The following is a 16,324-nucleotide window of genomic DNA, read 5'->3' on the forward strand; positions in this document are numbered from 1 at the left end:
AAAAAATTGGGGAAAAAAAAGGGAAATACAACAAAACAAAAGTTGTGCACCTCAAGCTGCACCTAACTGAAATCGCCTAGCCTAGGCCAAAAAAGGCGAGCAATAATCATTTAAAGAAAATTTGAATGCTAGTAAAGGTGAAAAGAAATGCACCTTCTGGCTGCTCTCAGCAGATTACGGTACTCTCTGGTACTGCCCAGTGCATAACAACCAAGAAGAAATTCCCATACTTCTGACCTTATAGATGGATCCACGCCCTACAATGAAAGCCAATACGTTAACCATATAATTGGAGCTTTACATTAAGAAAAGAAGAAAACATATCAACAATTATAATAATTGTCCCAGACAGAGTACAGAAACTTTGCTCAAGACGGACACTTAGCAAACAAAAACAGTGAAGATTAGTGACAAAATGATTATGCTGAATAGTAGAATTAAAATTGATGGAGGGGACCAAATGTAAATTGACTTTATAGTGATGGATTATTGAGTTATTGATTGCAGGGTGATAGCAACTCATCTCATGAAGACCTCTCTTTCAGAAGCTGATACGCAAGATGTCAAATAAAAGAGCAATATTTTTCAAAGTAGATATAATGTGAACAAAATTTGTCTTTGTTGGTAGCAAGCGAGCTCATAAAGCTAGTAACAAAGCCTTAGAAATTTACCAAAATTAGATACAGACTGAAAAGGTTGAAAGCTGTGTGCAAAGCTTGTAAGAGCTACAAAAGTGCCTCACAGATTAAGACTTGTAATCATTATTTTTAGAGCTATGTCTCCCTAATAAGGTCCAGATTATGATATAGAATAATATATCAGTAGATTAAAAGCAACGAGAGAAGTTACAGGTGATATATTGAATGCTATGACTTCATCCATAACTTGGCGGTGTGGTCACTAAGACTTTCCCTGGTGACAGAACAACAATGTGAAGAAGCGCTAAAATGATTACTAATAATTACTATAACATCTAACCTTCCTAAAATTTTGTCCCTACTTTATGGTAGTATGTGTTGCTCAATGTCCATTAAAAAAATACGTCAATTACGCAGATGTCCTAAATTGCCAACATAAATAAAGAGCTTTTTGTCGCCTACATTTATTGAGAACCTGTGTACTAGTAAAAATTTAGACTTATATAGAGTACATATCATTGAAAACATCCATACATGTGTCCATCTAAAAGCAAACTTTCCATAATAAGAAGCAAAAATTGAGGATGTAAGAATATTGGAATATTTGTGGATTTGCACATTAAATGCTTACAAAGACGATGAATAATTAAGAATCAATAATATATGGATCAAAATTATACCTATATATATATATATATATATATATATATATATATATATATATATATATATATATATATATATATATATATATATATATATATATATATAACAAATTCCACAATTGCAGAATGCTAAGCTGGTATTGACATGCTGAATGAATCTTCTCAAAAGTATGGAAAACTTAAAATAGTAGTAAAACCCACCCCTAAGATAATCAACTTCAAAGCTTTTTGAAAACCTAGAGCCTTGCCTTCACTATCAAAAACTGCCTGCCACTTATCAGGCTTCAGCATTTTGTTTACCTGCAATGTCAGAAAATCAGAAAGAGTGAGCATCTTCATATTTCAGTTATAGAGTACCATCAAATCAACCAGCAATAAATCTACAATTTCAGGAAAGCTAAAAGAATTTCAATTGTGATACATATATAATCCACCAGGACTAAGATATATATTTTTCTCATCCATCCCCATGTAAGCTAGAAATATCAAATAATCATTTAAAATAATTTATACAGAATATACATGGTAAGAAAATCACAGTATCCTCTATCTTTGTCGATGCAGAGAGAGAGAGAAAACCAAGCCTATCCAACTAGACAAGCAAGTGCTGTACATAATAAAAATGTGCACATCAGCTTCTGTAGGGTCAATCACCAAGCACACAAAAATTAACAATAACACCCGACTATGAATTTTATCAATGGAAGGGGATGAGGGTAGTCTAGATGTGCGCAACCTATATTCACATCCACCCGGGGGGAGGGGGGGTAGGGGAGTGTCACTAGAAGTATTGGGCTGGAAGTATGGTATGATATCGCTTGAAAGATTATTTGAATGAAGTGTTCGCAAATATCATAACTTGCCATGATGTTTACAATCTTTTACCCTACTACAATCCCTTTATCTGTTGCCTCAATGAGTTAGCAAAACATACGTCAAACTACTAATCCGAACAAATTGGAACAGTGATCTCAATCCATTTCTTCCTCACTCTCCGATCATGATTCTATGCATGCCTTTCTACTGGCATCTGGATCAAATTCATCCAGAAATTTATGTTTTTCTTTCAGGTTACCATGCCAAATCACAACTATAAATAGATGAATGAACAGATTCAAAGTACATTCTAAATATCTTGAAGCCCCATTCTCAGGGCAAGAGACTAAATAGCCAATCAGAGAGTATGGGCGGTCTTATAAGAAAAACCGCTTTATTTATCGGGAACAAACAATAAACAAAAGGAGGGAAGTGGGAGGACTAGAAAACCAACAAGGAAGAAACTAGAACTACAACCATTTTGAAAACTAATAAGAACACAGCTAGAAAAAGAATTGGAGACACCTAGAGAACTTATTTCCAATATATTCTATCACGCTTCTCCAAAGACAAATCCCAAAAGTTATCCATAGAAGCATAAATCCACTATAAAATCGTGTTTGTTATGAAGTAAGAGCCTGGTAGCCACATGAAATCAACGCGGGGAGATATGGATGGTATGTAATTTACAGTTAATAAATACAAATTGTAATAAAAATAGCAAGTCAAGGATAATCCTCCAATGACGGAACATATACTTTAAATTGACATGATAAGGTAACATAAATCTGATCCTAGAACATACCATAGGCAGAAGCATCCTGGAAAGAAATGCTGATGGTAAGTTGCGGTATGGTATAGTACAAACAACAAAGCGTAACGAGATTCGCAAGACAGAACTCACTCCCTAATTCAGGAACTTAGCGTGTGGTGCAAGTTTTAATATAAAGGTTTCAATGAGAAAAGGGGGAGGGGGCGACGACAACTCCTAAAAAATGTCTTACAGTCACCATAACCTTGATAGGCGAATGATGAAGGCAAGGATCCCCTATGTCGCAAACGATAGAAGTGATAGAACCCATTCTCTGATTATTCGCACCTGGTTTTCCACAACCCCATTGCTTGACAAGGCTATCAACAGACATCACCTAATTACACTTCTCAACTTCTCTCCACCTACATGTTTGACAAGATTAAACATATGCAACTCAATTAGATAAATTAACAACAAAACTGCCAGTACAAAAATGTTAGCAGAAATAAGGAAAAACAGAAATTTTAACCCAAAATAGATTATTTAGTGCCAACTCTTAAATGCCAACCTAATTTCTAGATCATCTGTTACTTTAGCAAGATACTCCTATCATTTTCCATCTAAGCATACCCATTTATAAAAAATAAAAAATTTAAAAAATTCCAACAAAATAATTAGTAAATGGTCATTTTCCTCTATTATTATTATTTTTTTTAATAAATAAGAATATTCCAATAATAAAATAATAATAATTTTCCAATAATAATATGGAATAATTATTATTTTCTACTAATATTAAAAATAAAAATCACCAAAATAATCAGTACACCATCCATGCTCATCATCCTATTTAATTTATACAGAGTACATAAATTTTTAAAAATTAAAAAAGAGAAAACACGCTATCCCACTCCTTTTACGGGATGAAATTGTGCTAAAATCAGTCAAAATTAACATTTTTTATACATTTTATACCATAAAAACTACCCAATTCTCTCAAAAATCACCAATTCCTTACAAATCAAAACACAACCCAGAAAAATTAACGAAATTTTGAATACTGGGTTTTAAAAAACAGCATTGCAAAATCACCAGTTGATGATCATATCAATCAATCTAAAAACAGTAAACTAATAACAAAAAAAATTAAATCTAACAAAAAAAAATTAAAATCAAGAGTAAAATGCAGAAGAAATAACCTGAGATAAGATGGCGAAGATTGCAAAGAATAACGGAGATCGGTTGACGAGCTCCGTCGCCATCTACACACAACACACCTACAAGAACACCCTCAGACCGTTTCTCTCTCCTAACACCTGAATTTTTTTATGTTTTTTTTATTGTTTTTTTAAGTCATGTTTTAGAGGGTTTTTCTTTTATGATTTTATTTTTTATTTACAAAAAAATAACGGTTTGACAAAATGGGGCTATGAATTCTTTCAAAAAAAAAATGGGAAATGAATTATGATGGATGTTCTTGTAATGTCAATTGGAGACCAATTTATAGTAGGTAAGAAGATTGCATGATGAGCATTTTTTTTTATTGGGGAAATTTGCGTCGATTTTAATTAAATTAAATCAATTTTCGCCATAGTACTATGATGGGTTTAACACTTTGGCTACTAAAATTTATTTTGAAATATATATAATAGATTTGATCACTCTATAAATTATAACGTAAAAGTCATAGGGTAAGTTCGTTAATGGTACGTAATATGAAGTATGAAGCATGGCATGCTAATTTCTAACCTTAAACATTGATTTGACTTTTTAATATATTTTTTAATTAATCATGCATATCTTACATACGTAAAAAGTAAGTTACTGATTATTTTCCAATGAAACTTATTTTTAAAACGTATAAAATTAAAATAGTTGCAATTTTTTTAGGGGACATAACCTAGGTTTTTTATATATAGATATTTATAAGCGAAAGTTAAAAAATTTACTTATGACATTCGCGTCTAAGAAGATTTATTAATCAATAAAAAACGAGTGCTTTAATTACTATTATTATTATTTTTTTTAGAGTTAGTGGATATTTTTGTTGATCCATTTGGATATATTTCCTAATTTTGTTTGTAAATAAATTCATTTTCATGTATCAAATATGATTTCTTACCATATATTATTAATTTATTATATTGTTTTCACATGTAACTTAACTATTGTAACTTTATCCTATTTAAAAAAAAACAAATATTTTAACTTTAAGGATTCTTTGTCAGCAACTAATCCCTCCAAACTTATATATTCCTGATAATTTGACTGACTCAAATGTTAATATACAAATTTGACTTTTAATGTATGCAATTATGTATTTTGTATTAAATAATTATGAAAATATAATGTTTAAAAATATACATTGTGACTAATTAATAACAACATACTCTCTCTTTCCCTTTTTTTTGCCCCATTTTACTTTTCATGGTTTTCAAGACGCGTTATCAAACCATAGACGGATCTAGGGGCGGGGCGGCCTACCCCATGAACAAAAACTTATCGCAAATAAATACTATATTGCTGCACTAAATGCCATAAAATTGTGTGTGCTAAGTTGGTTGTCACTAGATTGCCCAAACACTCAAATGAAACTAGTGGTTCCATGTTAAATTCTTGTTGGCAACATTTTTTTTGTTGTTCTTTCTTTTAAATTTATAAAAACCTATAGTGTACGACCCGCCCAATAAAATAATCCTAATTCCTTCTTTCCATCAAACGTATATATCTCCATTTCTATATGTGTTAAAATTATAAAAACTTGATATTTATAAAATATACAATGAAACAATTCTAAGAAGATCCCACTTGAATACATTATTTGTAACACCCCAATAATTATCCCTATTTCCAAACCACATACTTCAAATAAAATAGAGGAGAACTATTGACATGTTACCGCCACGTGTTAAAACGTTACGGCTTTATCAGAATATCGAAGCGGAAAAACTAAACATAAGTCCTTAAAATAATATAGTAAAGAAAACCAATAAGTCAATGGTTACAAACTGGAACCATAAAGGCCCTTATTTAAAACCAAATCAATATTCAAAACTCAAATCATAAATGAAAGCGTAAAATATAAATAAGTTCAACACAAGGAACGGATACTCTCAATTACGCCAAGCCCTTGACAATGCATTTGTCAAATCCCCGAACTTTACATCATCAAGCTAACCTGTGCAATACTGCTCCCCAATAATACAATTCAAGTGTAATAATTGGATCATCACAGGGTTATTGAAAAGCGAAGGCATGACAAAAAAAAATACATACAAAAGCACGCAATCAGCAAAGTTGAGTACATACAAGCTACAACGCACCAACCTAGCATGCTCAACTAATTAAAGTAAATAATAAAAATATTACATCACAAATTCATTAAACAAGACTCCTGACTTAAATAATTCAATCAACTCAACATACTTACTAACCAATTCCAATCACTTGACTCATTATATTTAATTTAATTAATTGGAGTACGTAAGCAATAGACGAGGTTGTCCAACCCACCAAATCATTTTGGTCTCAAATGACCATTTAAAATAAAAATATAGCGCGATGCAAGAATGGGCGCGACTCCATTCTCACAAAGTTAGTTTAGGATTCCATCTAACTTTTATTATAAAATAAAATGTAAATACCAAAAGAAAAGAGGACATGTTGATCAAACAAGCCTCAGAAAGCCACGGGCTACCACCGTGTACCCCAACCCACAATTGTCAATACTCTAGAAGTGCACCCTTTCCAGAGTTTTATTGCTCATCCATGTTTCACTTTACGTGATTACAAGTTTAATTAATAGCCGACTCATTCAAGTAAACCATACATAATAATCATACATATAATTCACTTTTAATCTTATTTAGGACAACGGTGATCACATCACAAATTGACCTAAAATTCCTTTAAATTCCAAAATATCCAAAATTGTTGAACACAGTCAACCCACCTAGCTATTTCGGCTTAATCCACCTTTACTCAACATACTAACAAGTCATGCTTGAGTAATAAATAAAATAATAATAACCTCATGGAATACTTAGTAAATTCATTACACTTAAACCATTAAATTCCAATCCTTCAATAATCCAAATGTGGTTATCAATCCAATCCAATAAAATATGCTTGTATCAACAATCCATACAAACAATTAATCCAATATAATTCAACATTCTTGCATCCATAATTCCATACAAACATAATCAATTCACCAAAACATGTCTCGTAAACATAAGCACTTGCATTAATTCAATGTTTAACCAAACAATTTCCATCCAAAAGTTCTCTAAACATGAAACTAATTTCATTCCTTTTGGTACCTAAACATGATACTACTTATAACGAAGTAGACATGTACGTACCTAGTATAAACAATCATTTGTGACACTTTTAATCACTTAAAAGTCTCCTAGGGAATAATCACCTCCTAGAAAACAATACACAATCACAAATTAATTCCCAAACTAATTTCTAGCAATATAAATTTGATTAAAACTCCCTTTAAAACATGTTTTTATGCTTAATCAATCATTAAAAATTCAATAGGATCAAAAGCCCCAATTTAATTGCTCTTTAGAACCCTAAAATCCCAATTTCAATAAATTAAAACCCGAAGTTTTATAATTACAAAATCTGAAAATTAAAACTAACATTATAATCTGAATAGTTTAAAACATCAAAAACATGATTTTGATACTAAATAAACTAATTTCAAACAATCAAAATAAAAACCCAAAATTAATTACATAAACACTAAGGAAATAATAGGAAACAAAGGAGGAAGAAGGGGAAAGCGGGCTGCCGGCTGTGGGAAGCGTCGCCGGTGGTCCGGCGGTCAGGTGCCAGGTGGCTGGCAGTAGATTATGGGAGGCAGTGAAAAGCAACTCACGTAGGAAGGAGGAAAGAAAAATAAAGGAAAAAAAATAGAAAAAATAAAGGAAAAAAAATAAAAGAAAAATAATGAGAAAATAAAATCATATGTCACTAATAAATAAACCGGGTCTCGCAGCCGGGACAGCGACACTTGGCATCTCAGTTTTTCGCCAAGTGTCGTGCCACGTAGACGACAAATAGGTATTATTGTGACACATATGATGCTAAGTAAGCGAGTTTTGGATAGATTATTTAAGATAAAAATGTTGCATAGACTTTTATTATCGATAAACTACTAATATTTCATATATGCAAAATTAATCATAACTTTTAATAAATATCTAATAACTCGGTTCTATTTCCATCATAAAATTCGTTTTAAAAAGCTCTTTAAAATAATATCCATTTATAGTATACTATCTTTTTATTTTAAAAAAAGTCGAGAATCAGTTAAAAAAAAAAGGTTTTAATTAGTAAAAATAATTTTAGTTTAGTAAAAATACTTTCATTTTATTAAAAATAATTTAAGTATGATATCGCATGTCTAAATATCCTGCAATATCAAAATGGATCGGATTATATGACCGTATTTAACATTCAAGCCAAAAAGTTTATCCTAAAATTCAATAAATAATCTGGCCAGGGCACAAAACTAGTAAAGAAAATAAAGGGAAAAGAAATAAAGACTAACCTTTTTATGCGGGGGGAAATTTGGGGATTCATAGGGTATTTATAGGAGAGAGTTGTAGGGTAAAATTAGGCATCATGAAAATAGTGGGTTAATTAAATAAATAACAATGGACTAGGCTTGTTTGTAATTTGTATGGGCATAAATTATAGAATGAAGGTTCATAAAATAATTTGTGCTAAAATAATTATTGACTCAAATTAATAATTGAAACTTTTGAAATTAAATTTTAAAAAAGATACAAATAAATATTATAAATAAAATAAAATTTCATTTATAAAATATTTAAAAATACGGGGGATTACATTATCAATTATAGATTAACGAGAATTCATGGTCAGTTTTAAAAGTTTAACCCATATATTTGCAATTAGGGATGTCAATGGGCGGGGCGGATTTTGGCTTTCCCATCCCTATCCCCATCTCCGCCTAACATTCTCATCCCCATCCCTATCACCGCGGCGGATCCAAAACTCATCCTCATCCCCACCCCGCCAGGTCCAACTCTAAAACCATCCCCGCCTCACTTGGATATTCACCCCCACCTAATCCCCACCCACGACCCGCTTAATCCTCGCCTCCTAAATACAACAACACTATATAATTTAGATTACAATAAAAAAAATTAAAAAAAAAACATTGTTTATATTATACTTTTTTAATTTTTATTTATTTATATAATATAAGTATATTTGTATTATATTTACTACTTCATTTTACATAATTATTTTATATGAAATAGTATAAAAGTATACAATTATTTTTTTTAAATATATAGATGGGTATGGGATGAGGATGGGACGGGTGGGGCGGAGCGGGGATAGGGCGGGTACAACCTAAAATCCACCCCCGCCCCATCACCTATGGCAGGTATGGTTTTTATCCCCATCCCCGCCACACCACCCGCCAAACCGAGACCCATCCCCGCCCCACTGCCATCCCTATTTGCAATGGGGCAAAAAAAATAAGGGACATAGGGAGTATTTCATAAAAATAGTTGATTTTTACATAATAGAAAAAAGATATATAATCAAAGTTAATATATGAATAATGTCAAAGTTAAACTGTTATGAGTATTCAATAAAAGCGCATGAGATATCTTTTGAGTTTCAACTTTTGCGAACAACTACCTTTTTAATTTTTGCAAACAACTACATGTTCTATTCACCTTAAATTCTTAAAACAATAATACTCAGCAAATATAATTTAAATTCAGGAGAACTAATATAATAGAAAATCGATAAAAATAATTTAAGTTTTTTTTTGTTAATTTAAGGTCCTGTTTGGCGGTAGTGTTTTAGATAGCGATAGCGTTTGGACCAAGTTAAAACACTAGTAGGAAAAAATTAATTGACAACTACCAGCTACTTTAACTGCTACCTTCTACTCGATCGCTAAAAGCTACTTGCTACCTCTAGTTTTGCCAAACAGGACCTAAGTTCAACAAAATAATTTAATTTCAGTATAAAAAAAAATTTAAGTTCAATAAAAAATATTTCATTTCACATAATTAATTGAAGTTCAATAAATATCTAGTGAGGGAATAAAGCATTACTCTGTCTTAGAGTTTTACCTAACAGTGAGCGTCTCACCTAAAAATAATTTCTAGGCAAATTGAACTTTTAGGCCCTGTTTACTTCATCTAATTTTTGTCAAACTTAAATTTTATTAAATGAAAGTAAATTATTTTTGCTAAACTTAAATTATGTTTTCCACTAAACTTAGAATATTATGTTTACCCATTAAAACTCATTTATATTGATTCTCTATTATATTTGTTAAATGTTATACGTAGTAGAACTTAATTTATATTTTTTGAAATGAGAAGAGTAATTCTAGCTGCAAAAATTGAATCATTTTATCATTATTTTTTTTTATCAAATTGTCCAATTTGTGTATTTAGTAATATAGTTTCTAGAAGAAAATACAAATAAACTTTTATTCACGGATTTTGTCAAATTCATTGACATTATATTCTTAATACGTAGTATATAAAAAAAATAAACAATATTACACTTTCTTAAAAGTATTATCTTTCCATATTAGCTAATCGCATATAAATCTAAAAAAGGTACGACGTTATTTCTCATTTATACGTATAGTTGACAAAGACAAATTATGTTTAAACAATTTCGTAAAAAAAAGTACTTCATAAAAAAAAGTTATTAAAAATACATAATGACACACAAAAGATAACAAGTGTCATTGCTAGTTTATCTTTTTTTAGGGTTTGTTCACTAAAGGATATTTATTAAGAAAGGTTAAGGAATTGATTTAGTTTGATGGGAAGGAAATAATTTAGTTTAAAAACGCATGTCAATTCCTAATATTGCAAATATAGGCGTACCATTAATATTTTTCACTTTCATAATTCTACTTGCATAAAATATTATGCAAATGACCCATGTGACAAGGAAAAAATGATGTGAATACAAATTTCATACTCGGGTGTAACACCCCAATAATTCCCCTATTTTCAAACCACTTACTTCAAATAAAATAGAGGAGAACTATTGACATGTTACCGCCACGTGTTAAAACGTTAATGCTTTATCAGAATATCGCAGCGGAAAAACCAAACTTAAGTCCTTAAAATAATATAGTACAACCAATAAGTCAAAGGTTACAAACTTGAACCATAAAGGCCCTTATTTAAAACCAAATCAATATTCAAAACCCAAATCATAAATGAAAGAGTAAAGCATAAATAAGTTCAACACAAGGAACGAATACTCTTAATCACACCAAGCCCTTGACAATGCATTTGTCAAATCCCCGAACTTCACATCATCAAGCTAACCTGTGCAATACTCGTATAAACAATCTTTTGTCACTCTTAATCACTTAAAAGTCCCTTAAAAAAATCACTTAAAAGACTCATAGGGAATAATCACCTCCTCATTAAATAACTCAGGGTATCTCTTTCTCATATCATCCTCGGCCTCCCAAATAGCCTCCTCATACTCTTGGTTTGACCAAAGAACTTTAACAATTCTTACATCCTTATTGCGTGTACTACGCATCTTATGATCCAAAATTTTCACATGTCTTTCCTTATAGGTCAAAGTCTCATCTAATTGAATTGATTCAGGTTGTAGCACGTGCTTTGAATAAGGAACATACTTTTTCAATTGAGAGATATGAAACACATCATGCATTTTCTCAAATTCCATAGGTAATGCCAATTTGTAAGCAACCTTGCCTACATGCTCCAAAATTTCATAAGGACCTACATACTTGGCATTCAATTTGCCCTTTTTTTCAAATCTCATCACTCCTTTTGTAGGTGAGACCTTCAAAAAGACTTTATCACCCACATTAAACTCATCATCTCGCCTTTTAAAATCGGCATAGCTTTTCTGCCTATCTTGTGGAGCTTGAATTCTCGAGCGAATCAACTTCACTTTATTCACCATTTCCTCAATATACTCTGTTCCTAAGATAAGATTCTCACTGTAGTCATTCCAACATACATGACTTCTACACTTTCGACCATATAATGCTTCAAAAGGTGCCATGCTAATGCTAGCATGGTAGCTATTATTGTAAGAAAACTCAATCAAATCCAAATGTTGATCTTCCCAAGTACCTTAAAAATCCAAGGCATACACACCCTTAGAATATCTTCCATGGTTTGATAGGTCCTTTATGTCTGTCCATCCGTTGCTGGGTGGAACGCAATACTCATTTTCAGTGTTGTTCCCGAGTTGGCTTGAACCTTTTGCCAAAATTTGGACATGAACCTTGAATCTCGATCGGAGATTATGTCCTTAGGCACTCCATGTAGTCGAACTACATTCTTCACATAGACCTTTGCCAATTGTTTCTTCTTCTAAGTTCCCTTTATTGGAATAAACACCACAGACTTTGTAAGCTAGTATACAATCACCTAAATAGTGTCATTGCCACTCTTGGTTCTAGGCAATCCTGTGACAAAATCCATGGATATCGAATCCCATTTCCAACTTGGAATCTCTAAAGGTTGAACCTTTTCCATAGGTCTCTTGTGATCAATCTTGACCTTTTGACAAGTCAAGCATTTACTCACAAACTCAGCTACTTCTCTCTTCATGTTTGGCCACCAATACAACTCTTTCAAATCCTTGTATAACTTGTCCCCTCCTGGGTGTACAGAATATGGAGTATTGTGGCTTTCTTCCATGATTTTTCTCTTTAAATCCTCACACTTTTCTGGTATGCATACATAATTGACTTTATGTAACATGTACTTGGTAACACTTCTTGAAATGCAAAATATTAGATTAATAAGTAACACTTTGGTAATACTTTACTAGAATGTAACACTTAATGTAACACTTTTAACATAAGTAACACTTTGATAGAAGGTAGCACTTAGTTGTAAGTCTTGTATCACTTTTTTTTTTGGAAGAAACACAATCCTTTTTTTTTTTTATTATCAAATATTTTTATTAAAATCAACCCTTACAGTAACAGCCTCACAACTTTCTTCATCCCTCGTATTTCTCCATCCCCATGGGCGGATCTAGCGTGGGTTCATTGAACCCACTGAATTTTTGAAAAAAATTAAAAAGTTTTTTGTTTGTTAAAAAAAAAAAAAAAAAAAAAAAAAGTGAAATAGGTTTAAATAGAATATTTGTGTATCAAATGGCAACAAGTGAAGCTGTAGCCCAGTGATATTTTTCACTTCCCATCACACAAGAGTTGTGGGTTCAAAACCCATAACTCACACTTTTTTTTTTCTTTTTGTTCCTGTTTTCGTCAAAACTTAGAATGCTTACTGGCTTCCCTCTTCCTCATTCCCCCAAATTGCAAACCCTAACTTATTCCTCCTTCTCTTCCCGACTTCCCGTGTTCCAGAGTACCGGACTTCCGGCTGTTCGCACTCCGCCACATCCGAGCAACGCAGCCTCGCAGAGCCCCTCAGTCTGGTAGTGCCGTACAGCCGTAGGGGAGGTAAGGGATTAAGTGAATTTGGGGATTTTTTTGCTAATGTAATTTACTCTCAATTTGTGGATTTTTTTTGCTAAATCGTTAATTTCATATGCTAATATAGTAATATACATTACGAATTTACTTCTCAAGTTCTCAATTTGGGGATTTTTTTTGCTAAATCGTTAATTTCATATTTTCATATGCTAATATAGTAATATACATTACGAATTTACTTCTCAAGTTCTCAATTTGGGGATTTTTTTTGCTAAATCGTTAATTTCATATTTTCATATGCTAATATAGTAATATACATTACGAATTTACTTCTCAAGTTCTCAATTTGGGGATTTGTTTTGCTAAATTGTAGAATTCCATATGCTATTTGACCGTATATTTGACTAATTTGAGTATTTGAGCCGTAATGCCGTATAATAGTATAATTTCTGCTTAATTTATACTGATTTATTACTTGATTATTTCTGATATTCTTTTTCATTGATAATTTGATATTGTCATATTGATTATTGAATTTATCATTCATTCATTGATTTCATTCTGCAATCTGCATTTATCATGTGTGAGTAGGACTGTAGCAGACTAGTAGTATATGCCATTATACCATGAGTTTAGAGTCATTTTGGAAACGTGTCGGGAAGTCACAAAAGTCTTCAACTTGTTCTTCACCTAGTTAATTACAATTTCAAACTTCCGAAGTTTCGAACCCACACTTCAAAAATCCTGGAGACGCCACTGTCCATCCCAAGCTTTTTCGTTTGATTTCTTCTCCTTCCTCCTCTCATTCGCTCAATTTGTCGTTCTTTCTCCTTTCTCCCTCCCTCCCTCTCTCTTCTCAAAGATGAAAGTGTAGCCGCAGAAGATCACATCCACAACTATAAAAAAAAAAAATGGCAGAAGATCACGAACTAGATGAGAGAAAAGATGGAATAGTGGTTGTGTTCGATACTCCGATTTTAAGCTCAATTTCGCCTATCAAACCCTAATTTATCTCATGAAACTAAAACACTTTCAGGTTTTTCTTCTTTCCCGTTTCAATTTCATGTTTAATTGCCATAATTTTGATTATAATAGTTGATTTTTTTAAATTAGGGTTTCAAGCTCAACAAACTATTAGTATAGATGACGCAAGTGTGAAAATATAGAGAATGGCAGGAAGCATAAGTTTACCGTCACGAATACTCTCCTTTTTTGTGGGCAGCGATCGTTAAATCCGCCCTTTGCAACACCCTTTTTCGCTCTTGTCCAGGTCCCTCTTTCTCTCTCTCTTACACTTTGTCTTTTGCTTTCATTGTATATTGCTCAACTAAATTACTGATTCACCACTTTAGTACTTCTATTTCAACTTTAATTTGATTTCTTTTACTGTTTGTGCTTAATTGTTGATTGGATTAGTTTAATATGTAGTATTCTCTATGTATATTGCAAAAATATGATTGTTAAATTAATTTTTGATTGTAAATGGAAAATGAAGCCTATTAGTTTTAATTTAATGGAGTTGTAGGGTGTTAATTACAATCTGACAACGTATTTTGTTAGTTATGTATACAAATATTGATGTTGAATTGGTTATTGGATGTAGATTGCAGAGTATATCTTGAGATATGGCAATTTGTGAGTTTGGGGATATGGTCTTAGGTTTGAGGAGTTTGACCATAGGTTTGAGGAGTTTGAAGAGAAAATCGCACTGCTTTCACAATGATAAATCAACTTGAGTACTTACGAGTTTGCAAAGTCGTGGTTAAAAGTTTGGAAACTAATATATTCTTATTTATACAATGATTTTATTGATTTAGATACTCTACTGCACTTTGTCATAATTGTTAAATTCATCTTTTATCAGATAAATGTTAGGAAAACTAGATTAATGAAGAACAATTTGAATTGTTTTCAATGTCAGGTACACCAGTCCTACAGACAACATATTATCTCCTATATCTAAAGGTCTTCTTGCTCAAAAAAGCCAAAGAGGCGGCGCACTCTTGCCACCCTCCATCATTCAGTCTAAGGTACGTTACATCATTCCTTAATTTTATTCTACTGTGGTAACTCTATTGTACATGTTACATGTCAAATTTATATGACCACTTGCCCATTTTTTGAAATTTCGTACTAGAATGTATGATTTAATCAATTTTCTTGCTGGAAGATTCAAGAACTGCGATCTCCAGATGTAGAGCAGTATCAATTGAACATGAAACAATAAATTTATCGAGGTATCAAAGGATCGAAACACTCTGTTGTTCGAGTTTGGGGCCTGTTGAAAAATTACCTGTACAAGCATTGTATTTGTACAGAGTGACATTTAACTATATTAGGTTCTAGACTTGTGGTTGAAACAAGCAAGTTTTAGTAGACTGCTTTGTAAGTTGATTTGAGAGTGGTGAGACTTGTGAAGGAATGGGCTTCCTGCTATTAACGTTTCCATAGTTGAATATCCATATTTTTTTTGTGGTGTCAATATATATGACAGTCCTTAATGATTTCTATTTTTTTTTTCCTATTGTTGTGCATTATTTAGATCTAAATTTTAAAATGATTAGGAAAGGGTTGTTATAAGTTATAATATTGTCTATTCTTCCAGCTTATAAGCTGTAATATTAAGTTGTTTCCTTATAGCTGACTTCTTTAGCAAGTATATGTCCTTAGGTTTTGATGCTTTCTTGATGCTTCTACTGCTCTTACCTGTTGCTGTTGTTGCTGTTCCGCTTATGTGCTCCTGTTGTTCTGCATATGTGCTCCTGCTGTTCTGCATATGTGCTGCTGCTGTTCTGCTTTTGTGCTGCTGCTGCTGCTGCTGTTCTGTTTCCGAGCTGCTGCTGTTCTGTTTTCGAGCTGCTGCTTTTCTTTTTCCAAGCTCTTGTTGTTCTGTTTCCAAGTTGCTGCTGTTTTGTATATTGTAATTTTTTTTTGTATAAAATTGTAATATTACAAGCATTTATTAATAAAAATATCTAAG

The 16,324-nt window shown here is 32.1% G+C and overlaps 1 protein-coding gene and 1 long non-coding RNA gene across 7 annotated transcripts in view; one reads left to right on the forward strand and one right to left on the reverse strand.

The window, feature by feature from the left end:
• The window catches only part of LOC110717384 (small G protein signaling modulator 1-like), an 11,567-nt gene extending 7,211 nt beyond the window's left edge, over positions 1-4,356 (reverse strand). Inside the window, exons 1-4 of one of the 4 annotated variants that reach the window (XM_021896067.1) lie at positions 4,073-4,356; positions 3,124-3,295; positions 1,505-1,603; positions 154-257 (exon numbers count right to left, since the gene is read on the reverse strand). In XM_021896067.1, the coding sequence (XP_021751759.1) occupies positions 154-257; positions 1,505-1,603; positions 3,124-3,264 (344 nt within the window). In that variant the 5' untranslated portion in view covers positions 3,265-3,295; positions 4,073-4,356. The other 3 variants (XM_021896070.1, XM_021896068.1, XM_021896069.1) reach the window with 3 other exon arrangements.
• A 9,023-nt stretch (positions 4,357-13,379) lies between these two features.
• LOC110717794 lies at positions 13,380-16,324 on the forward strand. 3 transcript variants are annotated; one of them, XR_002510795.1, is made up of 3 exons: positions 13,380-14,380; positions 14,458-15,374; positions 16,015-16,324. It is a non-coding gene; the product is annotated as an uncharacterized LOC110717794 (long non-coding RNA). The 3 variants fall into 3 exon arrangements; XR_002510794.1 differs by having other exon boundaries at positions 14,458-14,614; positions 15,266-16,324; XR_002510796.1 differs by having other exon boundaries at positions 14,458-14,614; positions 15,275-16,324.

This window comes from Chenopodium quinoa, unplaced genomic scaffold (assembly GCF_001683475.1).
Source record: "Chenopodium quinoa cultivar QQ74 unplaced genomic scaffold, ASM168347v1, whole genome shotgun sequence".
Classification (NCBI taxonomy): Eukaryota; Viridiplantae; Streptophyta; class Magnoliopsida; order Caryophyllales; family Amaranthaceae; genus Chenopodium; species Chenopodium quinoa.